The sequence below is a fragment of the Rhinolophus hipposideros genome, assembly GCF_964194185.1.
Source record: "Rhinolophus hipposideros genome assembly, chromosome: 16".
Classification (NCBI taxonomy): Eukaryota; Metazoa; Chordata; class Mammalia; order Chiroptera; family Rhinolophidae; genus Rhinolophus; species Rhinolophus hipposideros.
In genome coordinates, this window is record NC_138062.1 from 40,704,458 (window position 1) to 40,728,746 (window position 24,289).

Genomic DNA, 24,289 nt, shown 5'->3' on the forward strand with positions numbered 1-24,289 from the left:
TTAGGACAGTTGACACATATTTTCAAGAATATTAATTATTGCGTAAGTCTAATGTTTTGGTTAGCTGTGAATTTCAGGATATAAATTGACACCAGAATTATTTCAGGAAAATTTAAGAAACCCAATGTGCTTCGATTCCTATCGTAAAGTTTAGTGAACTTTTAATGGTTCCAAAAGTTAATCTCCCCTCTGTGTCCTTAATACACTCCTCCTACTCCCTCTAGGATCTTATTCCATTATTTATCTGCTCCCTTGTAACTTTAGTATTTCCTTTGCACTCTCTCCTGAGCCTACAAACTTACTCCTATCTCTGTATCCCAACTTAAGCAAACAACCCTACCATCCTGTCTTTTCAAAATCCTCCCCCTCATTTTCTTCATCTCTAAATTTACTGAGAAAAGCCAACCCTTTCTTACTTGCTATTTATGTATTGACCCAATACAATCTTATCCAGGATCCATCTTCTGCTCCTACAGAACGCTCTTGCAAAGATCGGCAGTGATTCAGTTGTCAAGTTCAAAAGCTTCCCTCCTTCAATTCACCCTCCTTTACCACTAAGTTTGACAGGATTCATTGCCTCCTCTTTTGGGGGGTTCTCCTACCATGCTAGTTACATCACTGACCATTTGCGCTTCTCTTCTGCTCAATCTTCAAATGTTAGACTTCACTGCTACTCTAACTCTTTTCTTCTTTCCCCGTGGTCAAATCTTTCAATAATGTATAATGTATCTGCATGTGTGTCTCAGCGTGTTTCAGCTCCACTCCAAAACTTTCTCCTCGGTCGAGCTCTACACAAGTGGTTATGTTCAAACCAGGTTAACACATTCAAAATGGAAACCATCTTTCTCTCCCTCTACCACTCCTCCTGTCCTCACTTCCTCAGTTAATGGCACCAATACTCAGCGCCCCCCCACCAAAACAAAAGCAAGAACACACATGCCTTCTTACCCCCTAAATCATCTTCCCACATTTTCAGCTTTGTGTCTCATACCTACATATCTACCCTGGCCTACCTTTCCCAGCGATAAGGTTGTAGCTGAGGACAAGCCCTTCTTCATTACCTACAGAACTGACTCATCAGCTTGCATCTGGTACTTTCTTTCACACTTTCATAACTGTCTAAAACTTAACTCTTCAACCATTTCCCTGCTTTAAACAGGCCCCTCAAAGGTATTCCACCAACTAACACAATTAGATTCAACCCCCGGATGGCCATATACATTTCAATTTGGTTCAACACTAAACTGTATTTTCAGTTTCCTCTCTGCCCACGTTTTCCAGTTACGCTGAACTTCTTGTGATTCCTGGAATGTATTTTCACATGTCAGCTCCTGCCATTCCCTTTACAGGCATACCCTTCATTCCGTTTTGCACGGGAACACTTACTCATCTTTCAGTATGTCACCTCCTCTGTGAATAATGTCCTGACACTATCTGGCAGAACAACTGCTCTGAATACTCCGAAGGCCCCACTATACTTCATACACTCTTCTCCAATAACTAATCATATTGTGTGATGACTGTCTTCTCAAGAGTACGAAACTCAGGCATGTAGGAGTCTCATTTACTCCTGTCTCGCTTGGCACACCGTCAAGCATGCTTCTATTTGAGGAACTCAACGATGACAAATTTCTGTGTCGACAGATGAGGCCTCGTCTCCTCTAAACTCCCAGGCAACACACGTGACATAAAATGATATACTGACAGAAAAAGTTTTGTGAGAGCTTTAATGGCACAAAATGTTTATAGCTACAAGTTATACATGTATTGTAAACTGTATATAATGATACAAAGTGCTAACTAAATAGATGAAGAATGCATAATCACTTTGGCTCAGTTAATTCCAATAATTTCAACTGGTCCACTTTAAAAATTCATCTGCCTGGCTAAGTCTTCGATTTTCCTTTTTAGGATAGTAAATATTTTTACTGCAATCAAAGTAACTTGTTGCACTTTTCAACGTGCAAGTTTGTGCAGTGTTGCTCTTGATTCTATTTACAAATATTTTAAGCCAGTTTTCATCCAACATAAGAAAAACGAAACCTGCCTTTTCATCCCCAAATTGTAAACAGGTTGTAAAGCTTTTTAAACATTAATCTTAAAATGTCAACTGTTAATTGTTGGATTCTCCTTTCTAATCACTTAACCTGTTTCCGTTCAACACAAATCTGATTAGGAGCATAAACATGTATCCCATATGTTAGGGCTATCAATAAATACTGCACGATTTCATTTTATGAGAAGTTCTACTATGATCATGTTAATAGTCCAAAATTTCACAGATATTTTAAGAAAAAGAACAGAACTGAATTTATTTTCAATGTTGAAAAAAATACCATAAATATACCCAAGTTCAATCACACTACTGATAGAGCTGCTGCTGAATTTCAGGAGGGCAATGTATTGCCTGTAAAAAGTTGCTCTTATTTTAAGAATAATTTTACTTTTCCCTCCCATGATACTAATTGTTATAGAAATTGTATACTATAGCAATTTAGTTATTTAGTTCTCTCAATTTTACCAGCCTTTCCAATTTTACTCAGGCTTTTCAAAAACAGCGGGTGATCAGATTTACTTGCCTCCCAAAGAAATTCCAATATGAACACTTGAAATAAATAGGTTATAGAAGGCAAATCAAGTGTTACCAGGTTTAAGAATAAGAGAGAAACAAGGTATAATATAAAGATGTCCAAATTATTTAGCATCAAATGCTAGAAAGAAAAACAAAGTAAAATAATTTAGAAAACTATTTTGGGTATATCATCTTTTTCTTAAAGATAGCCAGCTATACTCTTGAAAAAGAACACAGAATTGTTTGTTTAACCTGTATGTTATTTTCCATTATAACACATCAGTTTTACAAAACTTGATGTGTGAGAGAAAAGAGTTTCTGCAAATTGGCAAACCTGGTTGTCATAGTGTTTTTATTCAAGTCAACCCGATATACTTTATTTAATGAGTAGATTGTTAGTTTTAAAGTTAACAATGGTTTCTAAGTATTCAATAGTAATGTCTATATCATAAACAGTAATTATTTATAGTATATAAAACATATAATAGTATCCTTTAGAGTCATGCTATGTGTTCTGTAATCCAATAAATCTAATTGAAATAATTGGTAATCCTGATGCTTTCTAACAATTTGGTCCTAAAGCTTCACATTTTAGAAACAAACAAACAAACAAAAAGTACATCATTGAAAGAAGTTCTTGAGCGTTCTGGAATTTAACATAACTGGAGATGGCTACAAAAGAAAATGACCAGTGCCTGCAGAATCACAGGAATCACCTTGGGAAGATTGTACAGTAAACATTAAAAAGGGAAAAATCAGAAGAAAACAAATGGCATCTTTTCAGAACTTTTTGTCAACTGTTCCCACAAACCAAGTCTGTTTTACAAAGTTGCACAAGTGCTTGGAATAACTCTGAAACAATTATTTTCAGAGTTTAAAGGCTTCAGAGTATACGTGATGCTTCCTAAAACAAGAAGCCTGCATTTATACCATTAACTGACCTCTTTCCAAAATCTACTAGAAAAAAAAAAAAGAAATTAAGTTTTAAGAAAGTCATGAAAAATTCACATGCAGCTAGTAAACATAAAAATACCAAACATACACACAAAAAAATCCCAAAAGCAATTTCATATATTTCTAGGCCTGAGACATTCCTTGTCAGAAATAAAGATTCTACACCATAGAAAAGACATTACAACATACTAGTATTAAAATCTGCTGATGTATTTTAGTTCTTATTCTATTTCATACCTATCATTTATATAGCCTGCCTCCTACAAATTAAAAGGCGCCATTAGGAGGCTTAGACAAAAAGTGGCTCCAAAGCTGGTTTGAAATAATTTTTTATTGCCCAGGATATTTTTTTTTCTTGTGGCTTGTGTTTTTTTTTCTTGTTTTTTTAGTAACTATAAATTCAAGCTTAAGGAAGCTTGCCTTTGTCTTGAAAAACAAAACGAAACAATGAAGCTTGTATATATCATTTGCTAAACTGATCTTATTTTAAGAGAGAGATGGGAGTTATCTTGCAAGAGTAAAATTTATACCATGAATGATGCAGGTCTAAGTCTGGTGGTACTAAAAGGAGACAATAGCATTGTTGACAAAATTATTATCTGCTGGTGGCATTTGCGGAAAAGAAGCCCTTGCAAATTTCTAAACAACAGTAAACTCTGTTAGGAAATTCTAAAGTGTCTTACAGACCAGAAAGGGAATGAGGTTTTTAGTAAAATGCCTCAACAGCGTTTGAATAAAATACTGGATTTAAGAGTTACTGGAGCTTGGATATGTAAAAATAGGGTTGTAAGTTGGGTCATGCTTACAATGGTCTCAAGTTCAAATAAACTACTGTGACAATACACCACTTCACAGGTCACACGCTTTCCCAGGGGCTTTCTTTCCTTCAGTAGGTGCTGGCAGAAGGTGTGCTCAGTCGTTTTCCAATATAGATGCTGAAAGGAAACAGAGTGGACCATGTTTCATCTGTGTCGACAGTTCTACACCAGCTTGTCCACAGGCTGAAGGGTACTTAAAAGCTAGATTTTTCAGTCCTTGTAAAAGGTTCAAGTTATATGTGCACAGTTCTTTAACACCCTAAAAACATTACCAACTTACTTAAAACTAGTCACCAGCCAGCCAAACGGGTTAAATATGACTATGTTTACTCATGAGGCAAGACTGGACTGCATAGGGGCAGTGATTAGACAAGGAAAGCCAGAACAGATCCCTCCAAAGAATAAAACAGAGCCAACCTCCTCTGAGATATTCCTTTGTGGTAGACAAAAAGTTCTGCTTTTGTAGATTGACTGATACTTCAGATATAAAATACAGCAATATGCCAAATTACCAAGCTGCCAGTGCTTTCAAGAGGGCTCTTACTAACAGTTTAACTCTTAAGGATTAAGAACCTAAATTTACTTTTCCGTGCCAAGCAAGTATTTTATCTTTAAATAACATAAGCAGAAGGGAAATTGAGGAAAATATGGAATTAGTCCCACCCTTCAGTGTAATAAAAGCAAGCAACTTTTTAAAATCCTTTTTCTACATTCATCTATAACAATAGTTACTTTAAACCAGAAAGAGAAACAGTCTGAGGTTCATGACAGGAAGAGATACTGCAGGGTACAAAAACCAACCTCTTGAGGACAAATGAACTATTGTGCAGTCGGTACTACAAGGGAATTGAAACTCCTACCCCTGCGCCCACACCAACCAAATATAACATTCACACATTCCCTTCCTCCACAAACACCTTCCATTCTGATGTTTGTGATCACTGTCTTCGCCAATACAAAAGCCCACCAAGCCCCCAAAAAGACAAAAGGGGTGTGTGGGAAAGTCACACATATTTTTCCATGTTCGTGACTGTGAACATCTCTCCCATATACTGAGCTCCTTAAAGGGAAGATAAGGGATGATGTATCTTTTGTATATTATATACGGAAAATGACTCTGGACACTCTTAAAGAGAATAACAGATATGTCTTCAAAAAATTAACAGCTAGTGTTTAACTCCTGAAGTATTTCAAAAATATATTTCCTCAACTGTTCAAATCAAGGAAAAAAATTTAAAAGATGCCTGAAAAATTAATGAATTACAGGTAAACGTGGGACCGATTCTAGAACAATAAATGAAAATGCTACAAAGAAAAAAACATATCCCCAACCAACCTACCAGTTTCACTCAATGACTGTTCAATAAAATGGTGTATTTCCCATCTGGGAAAAAAATGTTCACATCGGTTCTAAATTTACACACTAAAGAGTAGTTTACTTTCAAAATTTAGATAATCTTGCATAATTTATAAGGAACAACAACAAAACCGAAAAAGAAAACTCAACCAGAGAAGAGCCCACTTAAAAAGAATCATTTAGGGGACAAATATGAACAACTTATTCAAATAAGAAAAAAAACTCTACTCTTAAAAATGCTGATCAGTATACCAGTAGTGTATCAACTTTAATAATTCTCCTAAGCTCACCCTATTTGCACTAAAACATTAAAAGCAAAACAATACAAATTGCTTTCACATAAGAGTATAAAATGAATTTAAAAAAAAAAACAACTGTAGGAGTTGACCAGTACTTACCCTAGCCCCAAAGCCAAAACATGAGAAAGGAAGAGAGATGGAATGAACACTTTAAGAAATTCTGCAGAGAAAATACCCCCTTTCTTCATGGCTCCACTTTTCCTCATGCTTAAAGAAACGGAACGTTTCGGGTGTCTGAAGTGGAACTCCCTGGGGGAAGAAATTCAGAAGGAGGTGTCAGAAAGGTGTTTACTTAAAATGTCTTGGAAATTAGCAGGTCCACGGCATATACAGCCACTGTGCCCACCAAAAAGAAACACGTGAGAACTTACTTAGGTGGAATGTTTTCAGGCCTACTGGACCAGTCGGACACCCAGTCTACACTTTTCTTCAAAGCATCAATTTCCTTCTCTCCTTCTACAACTTCTTCTTCTGACTGTAAAAAAGAATTCAAACTCTAAAAAAGAAAAAAAGACCAGTTCTTCCTACTACAAAAGCTAAATCCAGACGGAAAATATACCAACATCATAGGCTGTCCATCAGTAATTTTTTTATCAGTAATTTTTATGTGAGAAACATGCCTTTTTTCTAAAAAAAAAAAAAAAAAAAAGTCTGACAAAATAAGCTAAGATCAGAGTATCTAGAATTTTAAAAATAATCCGTTTCACTGTTGTTACATCTAAGCATAGAATATGAACCTGAAACATCAGTTATACCCTCGTGGAAAAAAAATAAGAAAACCTGACAAAAGTGTGTTTTGGACATAATACTAACTAAAGCGTGGAAAATGTTGATAACTGTTGAATCTAAGTGAGGCTTATATGGAGGTCATTGTAATATCCTTTTTACTTTTGTATGCATTTAAAACTTTCCTCAGTTAAAAATAAAAGAAAACATATCAAAAAGTATATGCGAACAAATATAAAGTGAAGAGAATAAAAGTAATTGGGAGACATAATGAGGAAATAATAATAGTATTTATTAAGCATGTATCAAGACACAAACATGATTCTAAGCCCTTTACATGCATTGACTTTTACCTTGCAACAACCCTACAAAAATAGGAACTGGTAATACTCTATTTTATAGATGAGAAAACTGAGATATAAAGTAAGTAATTGCCTACGGTTCCATGAGTAGTAAGTAGCAGAGCCAGTATTCAAATTGTCTCTAGAACCCTCACTCTTAAGCATTAGATTTTATTCCTTGGAAGGAGATTATATACTCTTTAGACAAATCACTATCCAAACATCTCCCAAGGTTTATTCCAAACCACTTATAAGTTATTTTATACTGAGTCAGAATTTGACATCTTGCATCAAACAAATGAAAAAAAAAATCAGTTTTCTTACTAATGATAACCTAAAGCTTAGCTTCAGGCCAAAAACAATCAAAATTTCCACAGCTTCTCTTTCCATAGAAGGCACAGGAATGAGACATTCCTAAAAATGACACAGCATTATTTATCAGTTTTAAGGAATGTGTGATGCTATGACCTCAAACCAAAGCTAAGAATTGTTTTGATTTGTTATTTTGTTTGAACAGGATTCAGCGTTTGGCCAATGCTTCCATTCTTTTCAGTAGGTAGTTATGAAATGCGGAGCCTGACATACCCCTGTATTCCTTTTTTGATAGGTCTAGTTCTCTGTGGACAGGCTGCCCGGGGGGGAAGGTAGCTTCAGATAGTCCCTTTTACTGTCAAACCAGAAGTAAAATCCCTGTGGATTTTTAAGACTCTGTAGTATCATTCTTACTTAGTTCTGGGGACTTGGCAAATTCTACTGAATGACACAATGTAGCCTTCAGGATTAAGCTTTTTCCACTGAATATTGAGATTACTCAGAATCACGAGTTGGCTCTTTAGAGTTAATCTGCAAACATCCTAAATCAAAAACAATGTTACAATGCACTTATAGATCAATTCCTGTACACAGAATATCTGACTAGATTCAACAACACCCTGCAGGTCTCTTCTATTTAGTTTCCACCTTTGGTGTCACATGTCTCTAAAACTGCTCCAAGTTTTAGATGTAAATTTGTGAACAAGTTAGTATTTCATACGTTCTGAGAGAATGAAAATGTAGAACAATTTTTATGCTCTAAATTTTTTTTTAAGATGATATAATTTTCTCTCAGTTGAGTGAAGCAAAGTTATTTTTGGAGTATTATTTAAAAAAAAAAATCGCCCATTAGTCTAGCATGCTAGCCTTAGGAATCAGGGTCAGAAGTCAGCCAGCTCTCTTCATTCATGACTGCCCTGCGCTTCCTTTTATTAATCTCAAATTTGCCAGTTTCAGGTTTTCAATTTCTTTCTAATTCTTGGGATTTCAGAGCATGGTAAATCTAATTAAACAAGAGTTATGCTTTCAACCAAATCAATAACCCTCTCTCTATACCTACGTCTATGCAGAGAAGATTCTGATCATTCTTAGCCTGCTCTCCCGGGGAAGGCCTTTACCTTCTAATCTCTTACATTTCCCTTCTCTGGCCCACCTCAAGTTCTTTAGGTCTCTAAACATGGATAGGATACTGCATAGTGGTCTGTGTTCAGATAATCCAGTTTTACAAGAGGGGCGAGGGAGGACAATTTCAGTTTCTATCATCATCCAATGATACCCAACATTGTGCTGGCCTCTTTGGTCCCAGAAACACACGCAAAAATGCCTTCAAGAGATAATCTACAGTCTGTTTTCTGCCACAAAACTGAGACTCTTGAGGACGATCATTCTAAAAGTATAGTTTAAATGATATTTTTCCTAAATGTGTCACACCTTAGGCTTCTACATACTGCAACGTAACTCACCAGACTAGATGTTTTAGTTCATTCTCACAACCTTATGAGCTCTCTTGAAATCGATCCCATTCATTGACTTACTTTAGCAGAAGGAACAGGGGCCACAGGTTCGGACAGCCCTGGTTTCAATCCTGGCTCTATCACTTACTTGCTTTGCAATCTTAGATAAGTAACTTAATTAAGTCAAAGCAATACCTTTCCCATTTGTTCATGGGGATAATATCACCTCTTTCACTGGACTGAGAACAATAAAAGTGGGAAAAACTTAAAATTCATCTTCCCAAACCCTAAAATGATTACTTTTTAAATTACCATTTTTTTCAATTACAAAAGTAATTTAAAAGGCTTTTTGAAAGTTTAAATAAACTTATACCTACTGATTTCTTCCTCACTAAGAGACTTACCCTAAAAGATGTAATTTTTCCTTATAGGAGTTAAGACTGCTTTTCCAAAAATGTAACCTTATTTAAACTGACTGCTCTGATGCTTAAATGCTTACCCAAGGCTTGATGACACCCAATGTTCTTTTAGGTTCTTGTGTCCGAATAGGGATCATACTAGCAATTCTATCATAATCTGACACAGAGGCCAAAAGCCTTACATTTTCAGCTCTAGAAGTCCACTTAAAATTCAGTTATCAGTTAAGCCTAACTGTATACCTGCCACTCCATGAGCCACGCAAGACAGCACTTATCAAAAGTATCCCTTTAAGTTTTTAGGTAGATTATTAAGGGGAAAAGTAAATAATCAGGAAATACTTGGTTTAAGTAAATAGATTTTTTTACTGCAAGAGCTGTCAGAGCTTTTAATATGCTAGTACGCACTGTGACTAAAGAAGGGGGAAATGAGTGAGGCTGGGGCTGCATGACTTTCCACTTATTTGACTTCAGAACTATTTTCTGGAGCTTTCCTACTGAGCAAATTGTTCCTTGAAACATATTTTGGAAAATGCTGATCTAGATTTTCAACTAGTGTGTACAAAAGATAGTATGGACTGGGGATATCTTCCTCAGGAAAGACTGGGGCAAAGAATTCTTTCCATTTCTCTATCTTGGGATTCCTTAGTACACCTTTTGCCATGAAAACTTTATATACTTTCTTCTTCATGTTAGAATTTACTGAGCTTGGCAAAACTGACATACAAACCCCAACAATTCAACGCCAGTCAGACACCTTATCTTCCTACATGAGAGCCTTGCTACTCTAAGCTTCAAGACAGTATAAAGTTCATCATGAAATAAATTTGTATTCAATCCCATAGATTTTTCTAGGTTTCAGACAACAGCACAAACAGAATAGTCAAAGTAGGGAGAAATCGTGCCGCCTTCTGAAACAGAAAGAACACTGGGTGGACCCAAGACAACATGCAAAGTATTTCTAGTTCAAAGTGTACAGAACATTGTTCAGTGAGAACCCCACAAAACAAAGGTTTTGTTAGAATTCATTTAAATATTCACACAACATACATTCTTCAAGCACCTTAACACAGAAGAAAAACACAATGGTTTCGGTCCTCAAGAATTTGTACTCTGATACTTTTAGATTTTAGATGACCTGATACCCTCAATAAAGTTAAGAGCTGGCTAGGAATATTCTAAATCATTAACAATTATTTACTTATCATAAATTTTATCATTTAAATCTTTGTAAGCTTTCAATACTATATCCATTTACATTTCCAACAACGTCAGCTCCTAGTGGACTATATTTATCTTCTTTAACTTAAGGAACCCACATAATTTAAACAAATTTTATCTTAGCTGTTGGAATTCATCTCAAAAGTCACTGCTTTCATTGCGGACACAGGAAAGGGTTTCACACCTGGTTCTACAACAATCTTCCTTTTAATTTATTGTGTGACCTTAAATAAGCCATATAAGTCTCAGTTTCCTATTTACAAACTCAAGACACTAGATTGGAATACTGCAATGATACATCACAGACAAGAATTTTCCATTCTTTTAGGGTAACAGGTCCCCAAATTCTCAGTTGTAAAGGGGTACAAAATAACTACGGCATTCTAATTAAGTTCCAAAACCAGAGCTTAATAACTTCAAACAGCTTCAAACTATTTTTAAGTCTTCTTATTCTTTAATATATTTTAGCAAAATATATTTATATAGAGTTTTGCATTTTCCATTATTATTTATTGAAAATCAGAAAAATAAATCAACAAACACACACCTGAGAGCTATGGTCCCTGCTGGTGTGCATTTCCACATCAAACATAATTTGTCCATCTTCTTGTGGGGAAGGGCTAGAAGAGAAGGAATTTAGCCATTAGTTTGAATTTTCCTTTTGTCAAATAAATTAGCCTTTACAGGAAAATAGAAAATTAAAAGTTACAGTCATACGGCTTTGAAAAAGCAGCAAATCAAAAAGTGTATCATTTTTCCACATGCAAAAAAAAAAGTGAAATTGAACACTCTTACTCCCAAAAATGTTCTGGAATTTTTCAGTGGTGAAAAATTCCTTCACAATGATAATTTTACAAAGGAAATGTTACCTAAAGACACAAGACTGTCATATTTTCTTATTTTTACTATTTTTTTCAATAAAGGTAAAACAATCTTCAAATTCAGAAACCCAATTTGGGTTTCTCTGTCTCAAAGTTCTTTGATCATTAAATAATTCATCACCAGCAGCTCTCGAAGGGTGAAAGCAGTTTTCAAAGACTCATTCACAGGGTCTTCTAGGTTAAAATTGTTTTCATAATACTGTTAGGATTCATTTGCCTTTTTCATTCTCATTCTCTCATGAATGTACACTGAAATTTTCCAGGAGCTTCATGTGTGATATTACAACAGATCGAATGCAAAAGCAGATGAGAACCCACCTATTTTCTATTAAGCCAGAGACATTAGAGATTTGCAAAAATGTAAAATAATGCCACTAGTCTTTCTAATTTGAGGGGGTTATGGAAAATCATTATTTTTCATTTTTAAAAAGTTACTTATGTTAAAATATAATTGATTTATTATTATTGAATAAATGAATACATATTTTACAATTTTCTCAGTTTTAGTTTCTAATAATGGTAAATACCAAAATATATAACCCATACGAACAAAAGATCTTTGGGGTCCCTAATAATTTGTAGGAGTATAAAGGAGCACAGAGACCAAAGAGTTTGAGAACCACTATTCTGCTTATTTCATAAATATTTGCTCTGAGATATTTCAGAGTGAATTAGATAAGATTATACATACGAACATATAACCTTTAATGAAAAATACAAGATATAGTTCCAGAACTACAAAAATTTACAGATAAATTTTTAGACAAAAACACATGATCGTGAACTGTCCTTGATATTATACAACAGAGGAATACAATGTGCTAAGTTCTATTCTTAGCTTTATCAACGATTCCTTGTGTAACCACAGCAAGTGTCTAGGTTGTTCACTACACACCCCACCCCCCAGAATCTAAATTCAAGTAGGGATGAAAAATGCTCCAAGCTTAACTTGCTCAAAGGAATAGATATGAATTATTAAAGTTATCAAGAACATGATGAGTACAGTGATAATATATAGAGATGTTGGTGAAACTGACTCAAAAATAAGTTAGGACTCAGAAATAAGTAAGATCACCAGAAAAGTATCAGAATGATTCAGCCTAGGCGTTCCAGATTATTATAATTGACACAGGAGAGTCTTAAACGAGGACAGGAAAAGAGAAAAGCTGGTTCTATATCCAACATGTAAACGTGTTTAGAAAACGTTTATCCTGAACTAGAATCCTCAGGCTATAGCACGGGAACCAAGTAGAACAAGGCACTCTCGCTGTCCTCAGTTTACGGTCATTATGCTCAGAAGCCTGTTGGGTTCACAGCCAGAGATCAAGTTAAGGGCCAGCTTTAACAGCCATGACCAGGTCAAGGCAGCAGCTCGATGATGTCGAGAATCCGACAGAAACACTGATCTACTTCTACACTTTTCTTTCCCACTGGCACCCATCTCACTCGGAAAAACACTAAACATTTCCCTGGTAGCTGTTTACTACTCCTAACAATTTGGAACGTAGTAGAGCTTCCACCCTGGCTCGTGTTAGGATCAGCTGGGGAGCTTTTAAAATATTCTCATGTTTCTACCCCACCCCTGACAACAGAAAGAGAATCTCCAGGGATGGTGTCTGTGCACTGGTAGTTTTAAAAGCTCCTTGGGTAAATCTAGGAAGTTGAAAACTCCTACAACCGGGTGGAACACAAAGCAAAACACAAAGAGTTATCTGCTAACGACCACCATAGTGACAAAAATATATCTGTGGAATCATTTTTAAATTGAAAGTACACATAAATTAGCTTTGGGACTAATGTCCAACAATCCTAAAACTTTTCCACCTACAAGAAACCCCCTCAACAACTTCAAACATAGAGATGCATGGCAATTCAAACGGCATGAATTTGGAAGACACTTTTAAATGTTCACGGGTGTTATATCCCCGGAGAGTACCAGAGCTAGATAAGAGTTCTAGGCCTCCTCTGAAACATGACCCGTAACCCAGAGCCTCAAGATACCCAGGCCGAGGGATAGGAAAGTGTTCAAAAGCATTTACCATACCTCACTTCACCTCTTTAGGAACACAACATAAACACAATCACGGGAAGGTGAATTCATATTGAATCACAAGGATAATTGCAGCCATCAATGAACTAAGACAACCTGAAAGGCAAGCTGGCGACTTTCTTCTGCTCCAGGATAGCACCAAGTGAACAGGTTAAGGGACACACGGGCACCACCGACTAATGGTCATGAAAACTTGGATGTACAGGAAAAGCTTTCTCAACAGGCCCACAACGAACAGAAAACTTCAGAGGCCCACTGATGCATTGGTATTTTATTTTCTGCACTTTTATTTTGTCCGCTTCACTTTACTATTGCACGTCACGGATGTTGCATTTTTTACAAATTGAAGGCAAGAGACCCTCCACCAGCAAAAAGATTACAACTCACTTTATTTTTTGCTTTTCTGTGGTGATCTGGAGCCAAACCCACAGTATCTCTGAGGTCTGCCTGTATTAATACAAACTTCATTCTGAAAGACAGATTAATGCTGTAGCTACTGGAATCAATGGCAAGCTGCTCAGAAAAGGGCCATCTGTTCTGCTTCTGCTTATGACTAGAGCTACCCAGGCTTTTAAGCAGCACAGGGAAAAGTTAGAGAGGAGACGGGGTGGCGGGGGTGCACAGAGCAGGCAAACCAGTCCTCTGCTGCCTTGGTAACGTGTCTGGGTCGTAAGACGTACAGGCACTTCAAACACAATTTAACTCTGTTTCTCCTTTTATATTTTTTCTGATAAGCAATAATATGTGCAATATACACAATTTTTACAAAATACAAAAATATTTAGAAGAAAAACCCGTAATTCTACCCCCTGATCACTGTTTACATTTTTAAATGTTGCCTTCATCTTTTTCATGTGTATTTGCATTTTCTACAGGGCAGATATCAGTTAACTCTTAATTAACCAGAAGATCATCCAGTACCCCAGCATGCTATCAGCATGGCTACAACTGGTCTAAGCATTGTTCAATACAGTACTGTCATTTGATACCTGGACCCTCTAGAAAAAAAGGGACACTTCACTTACACTGAAAAATAAACATAGCTCGGTTTCATTGCACTCCTACCTATCTCTATATTCTTATTCTTCCACCATAAGCAGCCCTTAATCAGTGGAATTAATTTTCTTAACTCAAATATACCAAAATGAGGTCTGAAATAAACCTTGCTCTAAGAAAACAGAATGGCCTTCAAAATGAACTATCTTTACAGACCTTGGTTGGTGTTTCCGTGTAAATACTGCTGTAACTTGAATCAATTTGCAGTTCCTATGACACAAACATTTACTGAGTGTCTACTACATGCCAGTCCCGTTACTGTGAGAGTACAAAGGAGATGAAACATGACCCCTGCCTTTTAAAGCCTCACCATCTAGAAGGGAGGACAGAGATACACAGAGATGACCGTATTCTAGGAGAATGAGATCTGTGAAACAGAGGCACAAAGGAAAATGGGAGAAAGTCAGATTAATTCTGTACATAAACATTTATGCCATTGACTTTCAAACTGATAAACACCTAAAAATGATACAATCTGGTAAGGACATTGATTTAATCCGGGGGGGAAACAAAGGGCACTCAAGTACTTGTCAGTCAGCTGTCTGATTTAAATACACATGCTGCAATAAATCAGGAATCCTATTTTGGTTAAATGAAGATGTAAGCCATTTATTTTTTCTAATGGGAGTTCCCCTTGTAACCCATCTGTTTCCTGAATTCTACCAAAACGCGGCTCTCACTTACCTGTCACAGTGAGAGCTGCCTCTTGAACTACTCTGTCCCGATTCATGTTGTGCATCCAAGAGAATCTTCTCCATGTCTCCATTGTGGATGGAGGATGAGGAAGGGACGTGTTCCAGGCCCCCGTTTTTCCCATTGCCATTCTCATTGCCATTGGTGCTGTTCATGGGTAGCTCCACCCAGGAACCTGTTGGACAAGTCAGATAACTTACGTTAACCACAGCAGAACTGCAATCTGTCCTGTGCACACAGATGTGAATATGGTGAATTTAGATAAGTCTGACTCACCTAAACCAAATGCAGAAAGAATTCTGAAGAAAATAAGCAAAGAGCAATAAACATCTAAAAATCTATATAGTTCTGTCCCTGATGTAACTCACACAATCAACCAATTTAGAAGCTGGGACTCTACAACTAGTATCTTAAAAAAATGTATCTTTTGGCCAATTTTCTCTCTGGTTAAAGCTTAGTTTATATACAATAAACACTTCAGTAAAAGCTTTTAGGTCACTTTTTAAAAAATAAATCGCTATTTTATTTTTAGACAGGCTACTTACCTTCAATATTCTAGTTATATGTGATTTTTTCATAGTCTACCCCAGCTATTTAGTTGTATCCTCTCCACAAATGAAATAAACATGTGACTTAAAAACTTCATAAAAGTCATCTAAATAAATTAACAACTAAGTCATACTTAGCACAAACAACTGAGAAGCTCCTAGAGAGGGAACTTAAATACAATAAAAAAATTTCAGTTTGTGTACAAATCTGGAGCATAAAATTAACGCAGCCGGCTCTCAACAAAATCAGGTTGCTAAAAATTCTGAAAAAAGTTTTACCTCTAACCCACAAATTAGTTTCTTCCTTTCCTTTATACCTCACTCTTTCTCTACACATTAAACATACCTTGTGAACTTGTCTTTTCTCTCTTCTCTCCCACGAGTTCCTGCTTTCTAGGGTTTTCATTAAGCCTCGTTAGTTTTGGGGGGGAGAAATGGCTGAGGATCTGCTACAGGCAACACTGAAGTTTTCTCAGGGGAATAAAGGGGGTGGAGCCACAGGAAAGGGGCGTGGCTCTGGCAATTTGGCTAGGTCTTGAAAATATTTATTGGCTCAATGAGTTTGCCGAACACATTAAGGTTGTTTTAGTAAGCGTTGGTGGATAGAGGGTGAGAAGGGACATGTTGGCAGCCAATAAGCCAACTTTACAACAAAAAGAGACAGTAGTGTATGTTTTTTTCCCATAATTTCCATTCTTTACAATAAAATTTGTTTCAGAAAGTACAGCCAAGCAGGTTGGCGGGGCCATTCCCCTAAACTCCCAGCAGAAGCATTAGAGAGAGTTTTGTGACTGAACAGTCTTCTATCAATAAATCAGAATAATCATGAAAACAGGTTCGAAACCTAAAGGCACTCTAAATGAGGTGATGACTAGTCCAGATCCAGAAGTGATCTCAGCATCATCGGAAGGAAAAGCTCAAAGGCAAACCTGGCTGGAAATATGACTCCACCCCTTACTATCTATCTGACTTTCTGACCTTGAGTTTCCTCATTTGCAAAACAGATAACATAGTACCTACCTTCCAGGGCTGCTATAAGGATTAAATATAGGAACAGAGGTAAAGGACATAGCAAACAGTAGATGCTGTTATATACTACTTAAAAGAGTTTTTCTTTGTAAAGCACTTAAAACAGTGTTTGCTAAATAAAAATGAAGTTACCCTTTCCTTCCTTTCCCTCTAAGGCCGTTCCGGAGTTGTCACAGTCCCTTAATCAGCACCAATTCTTTGGGACGATACTGGCAAACAAAAGTTGTATGACATCTCCGTGTTCTCGTTCTATATACACACAAAAATGGACACACACTAGATAGAACTCAACATGGATCAACAAACTTAACTAACAAAGCTAAGATAGACCTAACACTGAACGTAATTTTACTAAATATTTGCAGTGCCTCTGGCGTGTATAAAACATATGCCAAACGCAGTCCTAAATTTAGGGCTCTGCAAAATATTTTAACTAGAAAGAGACAGACACAGAAAGACAGCGGTATATGATAAACTTTTTTTCTACTGGCACTGTTTCTAGGATTTTCAAATTTACTGGTTCTTCTTGTACAGAAGCCCAATGTGTAAAATAAACAAAAACAAATAAAAAGCCTGCTTCTGCACTGGCAGAAGCAGGACTACGTAAGCTATCAGGTGTTCTAGAGAGGTCTCTGTGGAAGCAAATCTTCCTTAAAATAAAATTAATGTTCACTTGTAGCTGATCAAAGAGACAAAGGGGTGTAACAATAGCAGGTTTTCTAGACCTTACTTTTTTGAAGGATTTCCAAACCATTTCTACTTCCTGCACTAAAAATATGTAAGCAATCATAATCTAGGAATTTGAGGAGACATACCTAGAAAAGCTTAGTGAAGTGATTCCCGCAATGGCCCTAACCCTCAGCCTAACTGAAGGCATTTCTACTTTAGGCAGACAATATTGTTTGTGCATATATTACTAGTACAGTGGGTAAGTGCACAGATGGAAGCCAAACTCCCATCCTATCACTTATACCTGTTACACTCTAGATCTGTCAGTTTTCTAATCTGTAAAGTAGGAATAATAACTGTATCTACCTCACAGTTAGGAAGATGAAATGAATAAAGCACATAAAAAAATACAAAAGGTGCCTAGTACATGGTAAGTGCTATGTGTTAGCTAATGTTATAATTATACTCCTTTAAAAAAATTTATTTGCAAAAATGTGTTTCTTGAAAATGCAAACATCAGACATAAAGTAGAAATTAATACTTCTTCTCCCAATCTCACATTCCTATACCAAAGGAAACCACTTTTAAAACTTTTACATGTAAACTTCTAGTTTTTACAAAAACATTGAATCAGACTGTATATATCCTTCTGTAAGTAGCATTCCTTACCCTAACAACTTGCAGATGTCTTTCAACATCAATATATATTGCCTTACTTCATTCTTTTAAACAACTGCTTTGCTCCCCATCATAAAGCTATACCATACTTTAATCATTATCCAAATGGCAACGGTTAACCATTAACGAAATTACTGTTTCTAATGTTATTAAAATCAAGGCTTCAATGGAGGGTTAACTCGGCAATATGTATTAGGAGCCTTAAAAAGGTAGATTTCCTTTAACTTAATAGTTCTCTTCCAGAAATATCATCTATGAAAAAACAGTACTGCAGAGGAAATTATGTACACAAATATTCATTAAGAGGCTACATATCAGCTTTATCTTTTGAGAAAAATGGGGGTGAAAGCAAACTTATCTTTCTTAATAGATGAACTACATGTGCCTTTTTTTCATTACCTAGTTCACTCCCTATTCACAGCCTCAGAATTTTTTAATGTTCTAATTCTATCAATCCCAAGTCCCTTCTTACTTGGAAAGGAAACACGGTAAAATATGATTGTGCTGTCCAAGCAATACAAAGTAGAAAACAATCTCAGAGTGATTCTCTTTTTACCAATCAAGCTTTAAAATTAAAAAAAAAACCATGCAGGCTCTATTATATTCAAAGCCTACTTACAAACTGAAAACTGTTCTGTCATGCCAGATTGTACATACACACAACACATGAGATATTTTCTAATACAAGTTTCTGAGACTCGCTAAGAGATTCAGAGACACATCCTTCCACTTTCTCCAACATAGTAGTACATTGTGAAGGTTGGTCCAGTGATTGTCATTATATTCATGACTATATGTTGTGTATACTCTTCATAGTTTTATAATCACCAGTTCAATCCTCTTTCAAGAAGGGGAAAGTTAGGGATGGGAGAGGGAAAGAAAAAGAGTACTATTTCTCATTTTCCACAAGATGACAAGGCCCTACGTGTCACTCTAACCCTAACCAGGGTGACACATTTCATTATGTCTTATCTTCTTTCCCCAAAACCTTTATTTATTTCAACTAACTAATGCTGGAATCCAGGACAGAAACAGTCACTGTCATTCCTATTTAAAAAAAAAAAAAAAAATTGGTCTTTTTGCCCAAGCAGGTACTCAAGACACCCGTTACTTATGTGTCCAAAATAGTATTATAAGCAGTGAAGTTTCATGTGTCATAGCCTTAAAAGCCTTCTTGTCATACTGGGGGAGCAAGAACATCATGGTAGATATTTTAAAAAGGAGAAAAAAGGCTGTGCTTCCCATGTTAAACAACAAGAGTTATACTGCTACCTTGATTTTCCTATTACTGTCTGATTTTTACGACCTATATGTCCTACACAAATATTCTTAAGTAACTTAATAGTTTTCTTAAGAGTAAAACTAACAACTGAAAACTAGAAAATAACCTTTTAGCTTTGGAAATAATTCAGATCTGTGTGTTTACTAATTTGTAATCAAAGTGAACAGTTCCTCTACGATGGTAAACAAAAAAAGTCAGAGAAAGATTTCATTATTCCAAATATTTCAATAATTTGTTATTAAAACTCTGCTTTGACCCCTGAACTAAAGATAAAATCCCAAGGCTGAGATAATCTCTACAATGAGTTCATCTCCTGTTTTTCACAGTTCTGCAAATTTACCCGAAAAAGAACTTCAACTCATCAGCAATTTGCATAGTACATGTTAGATGCCTGAATAAGCTGTTTTGCCCAAAAATCACTTGAAGGAATCAATAAGGCTTCTTGTTTTGTTCAGTTCAGTGTTGTATAATGAGCTAAAAAAAACAAAAAACAAAAAAAACAAACACAGTAAAAAGCAAGAGGGGAGTAATTAAATATGGCACTATCTAAAAGCTTTTCAGTAACTTAAAAGGTCACCCTACCCCAAATAAAATACTTTCTATCTAGCAGACTTCCCAAAGCAACATTTTGATATCACACACATGCTGAGTGTTCTTCCACTTCCTAAGAGCTAACATAAACGTAGCAGCAACTGCCTGGCCAAGAACATCAAATACCTCATAGGTCTGTCAGACATAGAGATTAAACAATCACATATGGCTCAACCCCATTTTTTTTTTGTTAAATGGTGAAAGGAAATTACAATTCCTTTGCTTTCTGTGAAATCATGTACACATATTAACCAAACAGCTAACTTATAAGTATCACAGGAACACAATGAGTAAAATTAAGAGATAGTGTACTAAAAAGAGATAGGCAGGTCACCTCTGTACACTACATTAGGTGGAGTAACATACTGAAAGAATAAGAAGCAAACAATTGGGCCAACATGGTGGCTCAGGTGGTTGGAGCGCTGTGCTCCTAACGCCGAGGTCACCGGTTTGATTCCCACATGGGCCAGTGAGCTGTGCCCTCCACAGCTAAGATTGTGAACAACAGCTCTCCCTGGAGCTGGGCTGCTGTGAGTGACCCAGCTGCTGTGAGTGACCCAGCTGCTGTGAGCGGCACACCGATGACCAGCAACCTACTGACTCAGCTGGGGGCAGCACAAGGCTCATAACACCACCATGGGCCAGGGAGCTGTGTCCTACACAACTAGACTGAGAAACAAAGGCTTGAACTGGAGTGGGGGGAGGCGAAAGAAGAGGGGGAAAAAAAAACACACGAGATCAGGGGATTCTGGTCCACCGAAAAGAAATGTCCTGAAAGGAGCACTGGATTGGGTGAAAGTAAAAACCTCAGCTCCATCCTAAAGGACTGTGAACTTGGACAATACACTGTACTCCAGACCTGTTTCTTTACCGGTCAATAAAAGGGGACAGTTATCTCTAAAGTCTCTTCAATCAAAGGGGACAGTTATTTCTCAAGTCTCTTCCTGGTCTAAAATCCCCATGTTAAACAACATGCAAACAATGGTAAATAATTCATAAATGCATATACGTGAAGCAAGTACATTGACAGACACATAAATTAATCCTAATTTCCTGTGGGAAGTTATAATATTCAGTATTACATTCTAGAACACATAAGACACTTAAAAGTTTTAATAAGTCAACATTTAAGGAATTTATCCAGGAAAAGATAGGGGAGTGGCAATAAGCAATGAAAACATCTTAAAACACTTACATTCTATCTGCATCTTGCAAGGACAGGAACGCTCTTCCCTAAAACAATTTTTAGGCCATACTAGGATACCTTCCTCTTATGAAAGATACTGCAATGCCTTTAGATGTCATTTAAGCACCCAAATGAGTTTTAAACAACTTCACGTGGCCATATGCTAAATGTCCCAACCACCTCTTTCACGAGAGGAATTACTGAAAGATTAGGCAAAAACCTTTCCGAGACTACGGGCCTTCAGGACACCTGGGAATAACCTTAGGGACACGATGTCGGAGTATCACCAGAATGTTATGAAAAGCAACTGTAGTCGGTCGTAATTCAACACTGCCATTAACTTTCAACCGCCCTTGTGTATGAATCTGTTTTTAATCCCGTTTCTGAAAATTCATTGCCCCACACTCTGTGATTTGTGCAATCTTGGATGGTTCAAGAGGCTGTTTGTTCATAAAGAGGTTTAACAGGGCACACAGCCCCATCGTTAAAAAACACACACTTAAGCAACTCTGAAATACCTTTAAAAAAAAAAGTAGCGTAGCTTCCTCACACCTCGCCACCCCTGCGTGATACAAGTCACCACTAAATTACCAAATGATTTTCCTGACCACCCTGTGGTAACAAAGAAAGGCAACCAGAGGGCTCACGTTCCGGGCCGGGGAGCCAGGCCGACCCAGCGCGCCAAGCGGGGTCAGCCCGGCCAGGCCCAGCCCCGCCGCACACCTGACCTCCCGCCTGTCCCTCGCCCGCCCCCTCCCCTGGGCCGGCGGCCCGCGTCCATCCCCTGGCGTCCCCGCCGCACGTCCCCATCCCTGCCCACGTCTCCTCCGCGGCCCGCTCCGCCCACCCTCCTTCCCCGCGCTCCAAGGCCCGCCCCTCCACGCCCCGATTGGCTCCTCTCAGGGGCCCACCACAGGTAGGATCGGCTCTTCCTGCCTCTCTTCCCACCCACCTGCCCTCCACAACAGCGAACCCAAGCAGCCCCCTACCCAAGACCCCAGGAGGGAAGGGGAGACCGGTCCAGAGGAAGGCAAGAGCACCTCCTTCTGACAGGTGAAGGGAGCTGTCAGTCAGCCGCACATCCTTGGCCCGGACCAATGGGCTACCTTCTCCTCCCGTCTCCCCCCCCCCTCCAGCCCCGGTGGAGCTGGTGGCGGTGGCTGGAGCAGCTCCTCCTCCCCCATCTCCTTCACCCAGCCCGCCCGCCTAGCACTCACTGTTGAGGCCGGCTGGCGGTGGCAAAGGCTGTTCGCCTTCCTCGCAGTTGTTATTGTTGTTGTGCAGGGGCGGCGGCTGTTCTACTAAATGAGACGACATTGTCGGGCGCCTGGAAGAGCTGTGGCCGCAGCTGGACCGTCTCCGGTTCTCCGGCAGCAACACAACAAGCCGAGTCCCCCGCCCCCTTTTCTGCGCCTGCGCAGTCCCTCCCCTGCCCTTGACGTCAGGGCCCGCCAGGACCACGTGACGACAACACAACAAGCGACGGGCGGGGCGGGGGCGTTCCCAGGAGGGCTGCAGACCTGAAGACCCGGGAGTCACGCTGACGCGCGCGCCAGGAATGAATTCTTGCGTGTCATTTGTACTGGCAGGACGGAGTGAGTTATGCGGCTGGAACTGGGATGGAGGATAGGGAGAACTGTGTAATGAGGAAGTGTAAGGTGTTGTGTGTTGGCACCCAAATCTCCCACATCTACAAGATCAACAATGTGTTATCCATCTGTGCGCATTTTCTTTTTAACATCTGTAAGGACTCACTTCTGTAATAGGTATGGTGGATGACACAAAGGAAGCAAAGACCCCAGTGCCTCCCTGTCATTAAACCTAAAATAAAGGTAGTGAAACATTAACAATATACAGCAGACCAGACTTTTTAGTTGTTAAAGAGTTTAAAAACGTTTTCATTGTAAAGAAAATTGGAAAACTCCAGGAAAACGCAGAGAAGGTAATCACCCAGATCCCATCACCTAACTTATTTCTGGGACATCACATGGAAAGCCATGTTACCTCGTATATGTGGGTGACACTAAACGACTTTATGTTCCAAATACTCCACCTACTTAATATCTCAATGTCTTTGTCCAGTTTCCTTGGTCTGATTTATGTAGCATACGTTTCTCTCAGTCTGTCACTTGTCTTTTAACTTTGTTTTGCTCTGCAGACGTTTAAAATTTTCACGTGATCAAACTTATTACTTTTTATATGACTTGGGAATGCCATCAAATCAAGATTATTAATCTATTCCTTATAAGTTTTTCTAATTTTCTTAATAGGTTTTATTTTTATATTTAGACTGTTAATCCATCCGAAATTCATTTTTTATATATTGTAAATTACTTAACTTCAGTTATTTATAATTAGTCAATCGACTCAACAATATTTATTCATTTTTAAGTCATCCTTTCCACACTGTATGAAATTGCACCTTTAACGCACCCTAAATTCCCACAAAAAGGTGAGTCTATTTCAGGCCTCTCTACAATAGCTCTATTAGATAAATATTAGAAAAAGTGTCTCCTTATTTGTCTTTTTAAAATTTTTCATAACTGTTTAGTTATTCTTCAGATGAACTTAAAAATTCCCTTGTCCAAGATTGGCCACGTGTTGTTAATTATTGAAGCTAGGTGATGGATACATTAAACTACTCTTCCTATTTTTGAATATACTTGGGTATATTCACACTAAAAAATTTTTAAAGGATCAGTTTGTCAAATCCCATTGCAAATTATTTTAATATTTTGATCAGAAATATATTCAATTAATATGTTGGGGGGATAATTGACATATTTACAAAATTATTTTCCCATTCAGACTATGATATCCCTCCTTATTCTGTTTTTCTTAAATAAAAAAGTTGCTTCTTAAAAAATGTCTTAATCGTGATCAAATATATGGTGATGGAAGGAGAACTGACTCTGGGTGGTGAACACACAATGGGATTTATAGACGATGTAATACAGAATTGTACACCTGAAATCTATGTAAATTTACTAACAATTGTCACCCCAATAAATTTAATAAAAAAAAAAATCAAAAAAAAAATTCTAACCACATACATTTTAAATACCTAATTCAAGGCCAAATCAATAAGTAACTGACTAAAAATAAACTTTTATTTATAAAAAAAAAATGTCTTAATCGTTTCCTAATCTTTTTTGA

At 37.5% G+C, this 24,289-nt stretch overlaps 1 protein-coding gene across 4 annotated transcripts; it reads right to left on the reverse strand.

Annotated features, from left to right (window-relative positions):
* Nucleotides 1–1,701: 1,701 nt before the first annotated feature.
* BNIP3L (BCL2 interacting protein 3 like) lies at nucleotides 1,702–22,570 on the reverse strand. Of its 4 annotated transcripts, none has more exons than XM_081077855.1 (6): nucleotides 22,351–22,570; nucleotides 15,142–15,325; nucleotides 11,018–11,090; nucleotides 6,372–6,475; nucleotides 6,100–6,249; nucleotides 1,702–4,461 (listed from the first exon to the last, which is right to left on the reverse strand). In XM_081077855.1, the coding sequence occupies exons 1-6, from the start codon at nucleotides 22,448–22,450 to the stop codon at nucleotides 4,413–4,415; spliced, it is 660 nt and encodes a 219-aa protein (XP_080933981.1). In that variant the 5' UTR covers nucleotides 22,451–22,570; the 3' UTR covers nucleotides 1,702–4,412. The 4 variants fall into 4 exon arrangements, with proteins under 4 accessions (XP_080933981.1, XP_080933980.1, XP_080933983.1 ...); XM_081077854.1 differs by having other exon boundaries at nucleotides 6,372–6,496; nucleotides 22,351–22,538; XM_081077857.1 differs by lacking the exon at nucleotides 22,351–22,570 and adding an exon at nucleotides 16,045–16,988.
* Between the last annotated feature and the right edge of the window lie 1,719 nt (nucleotides 22,571–24,289).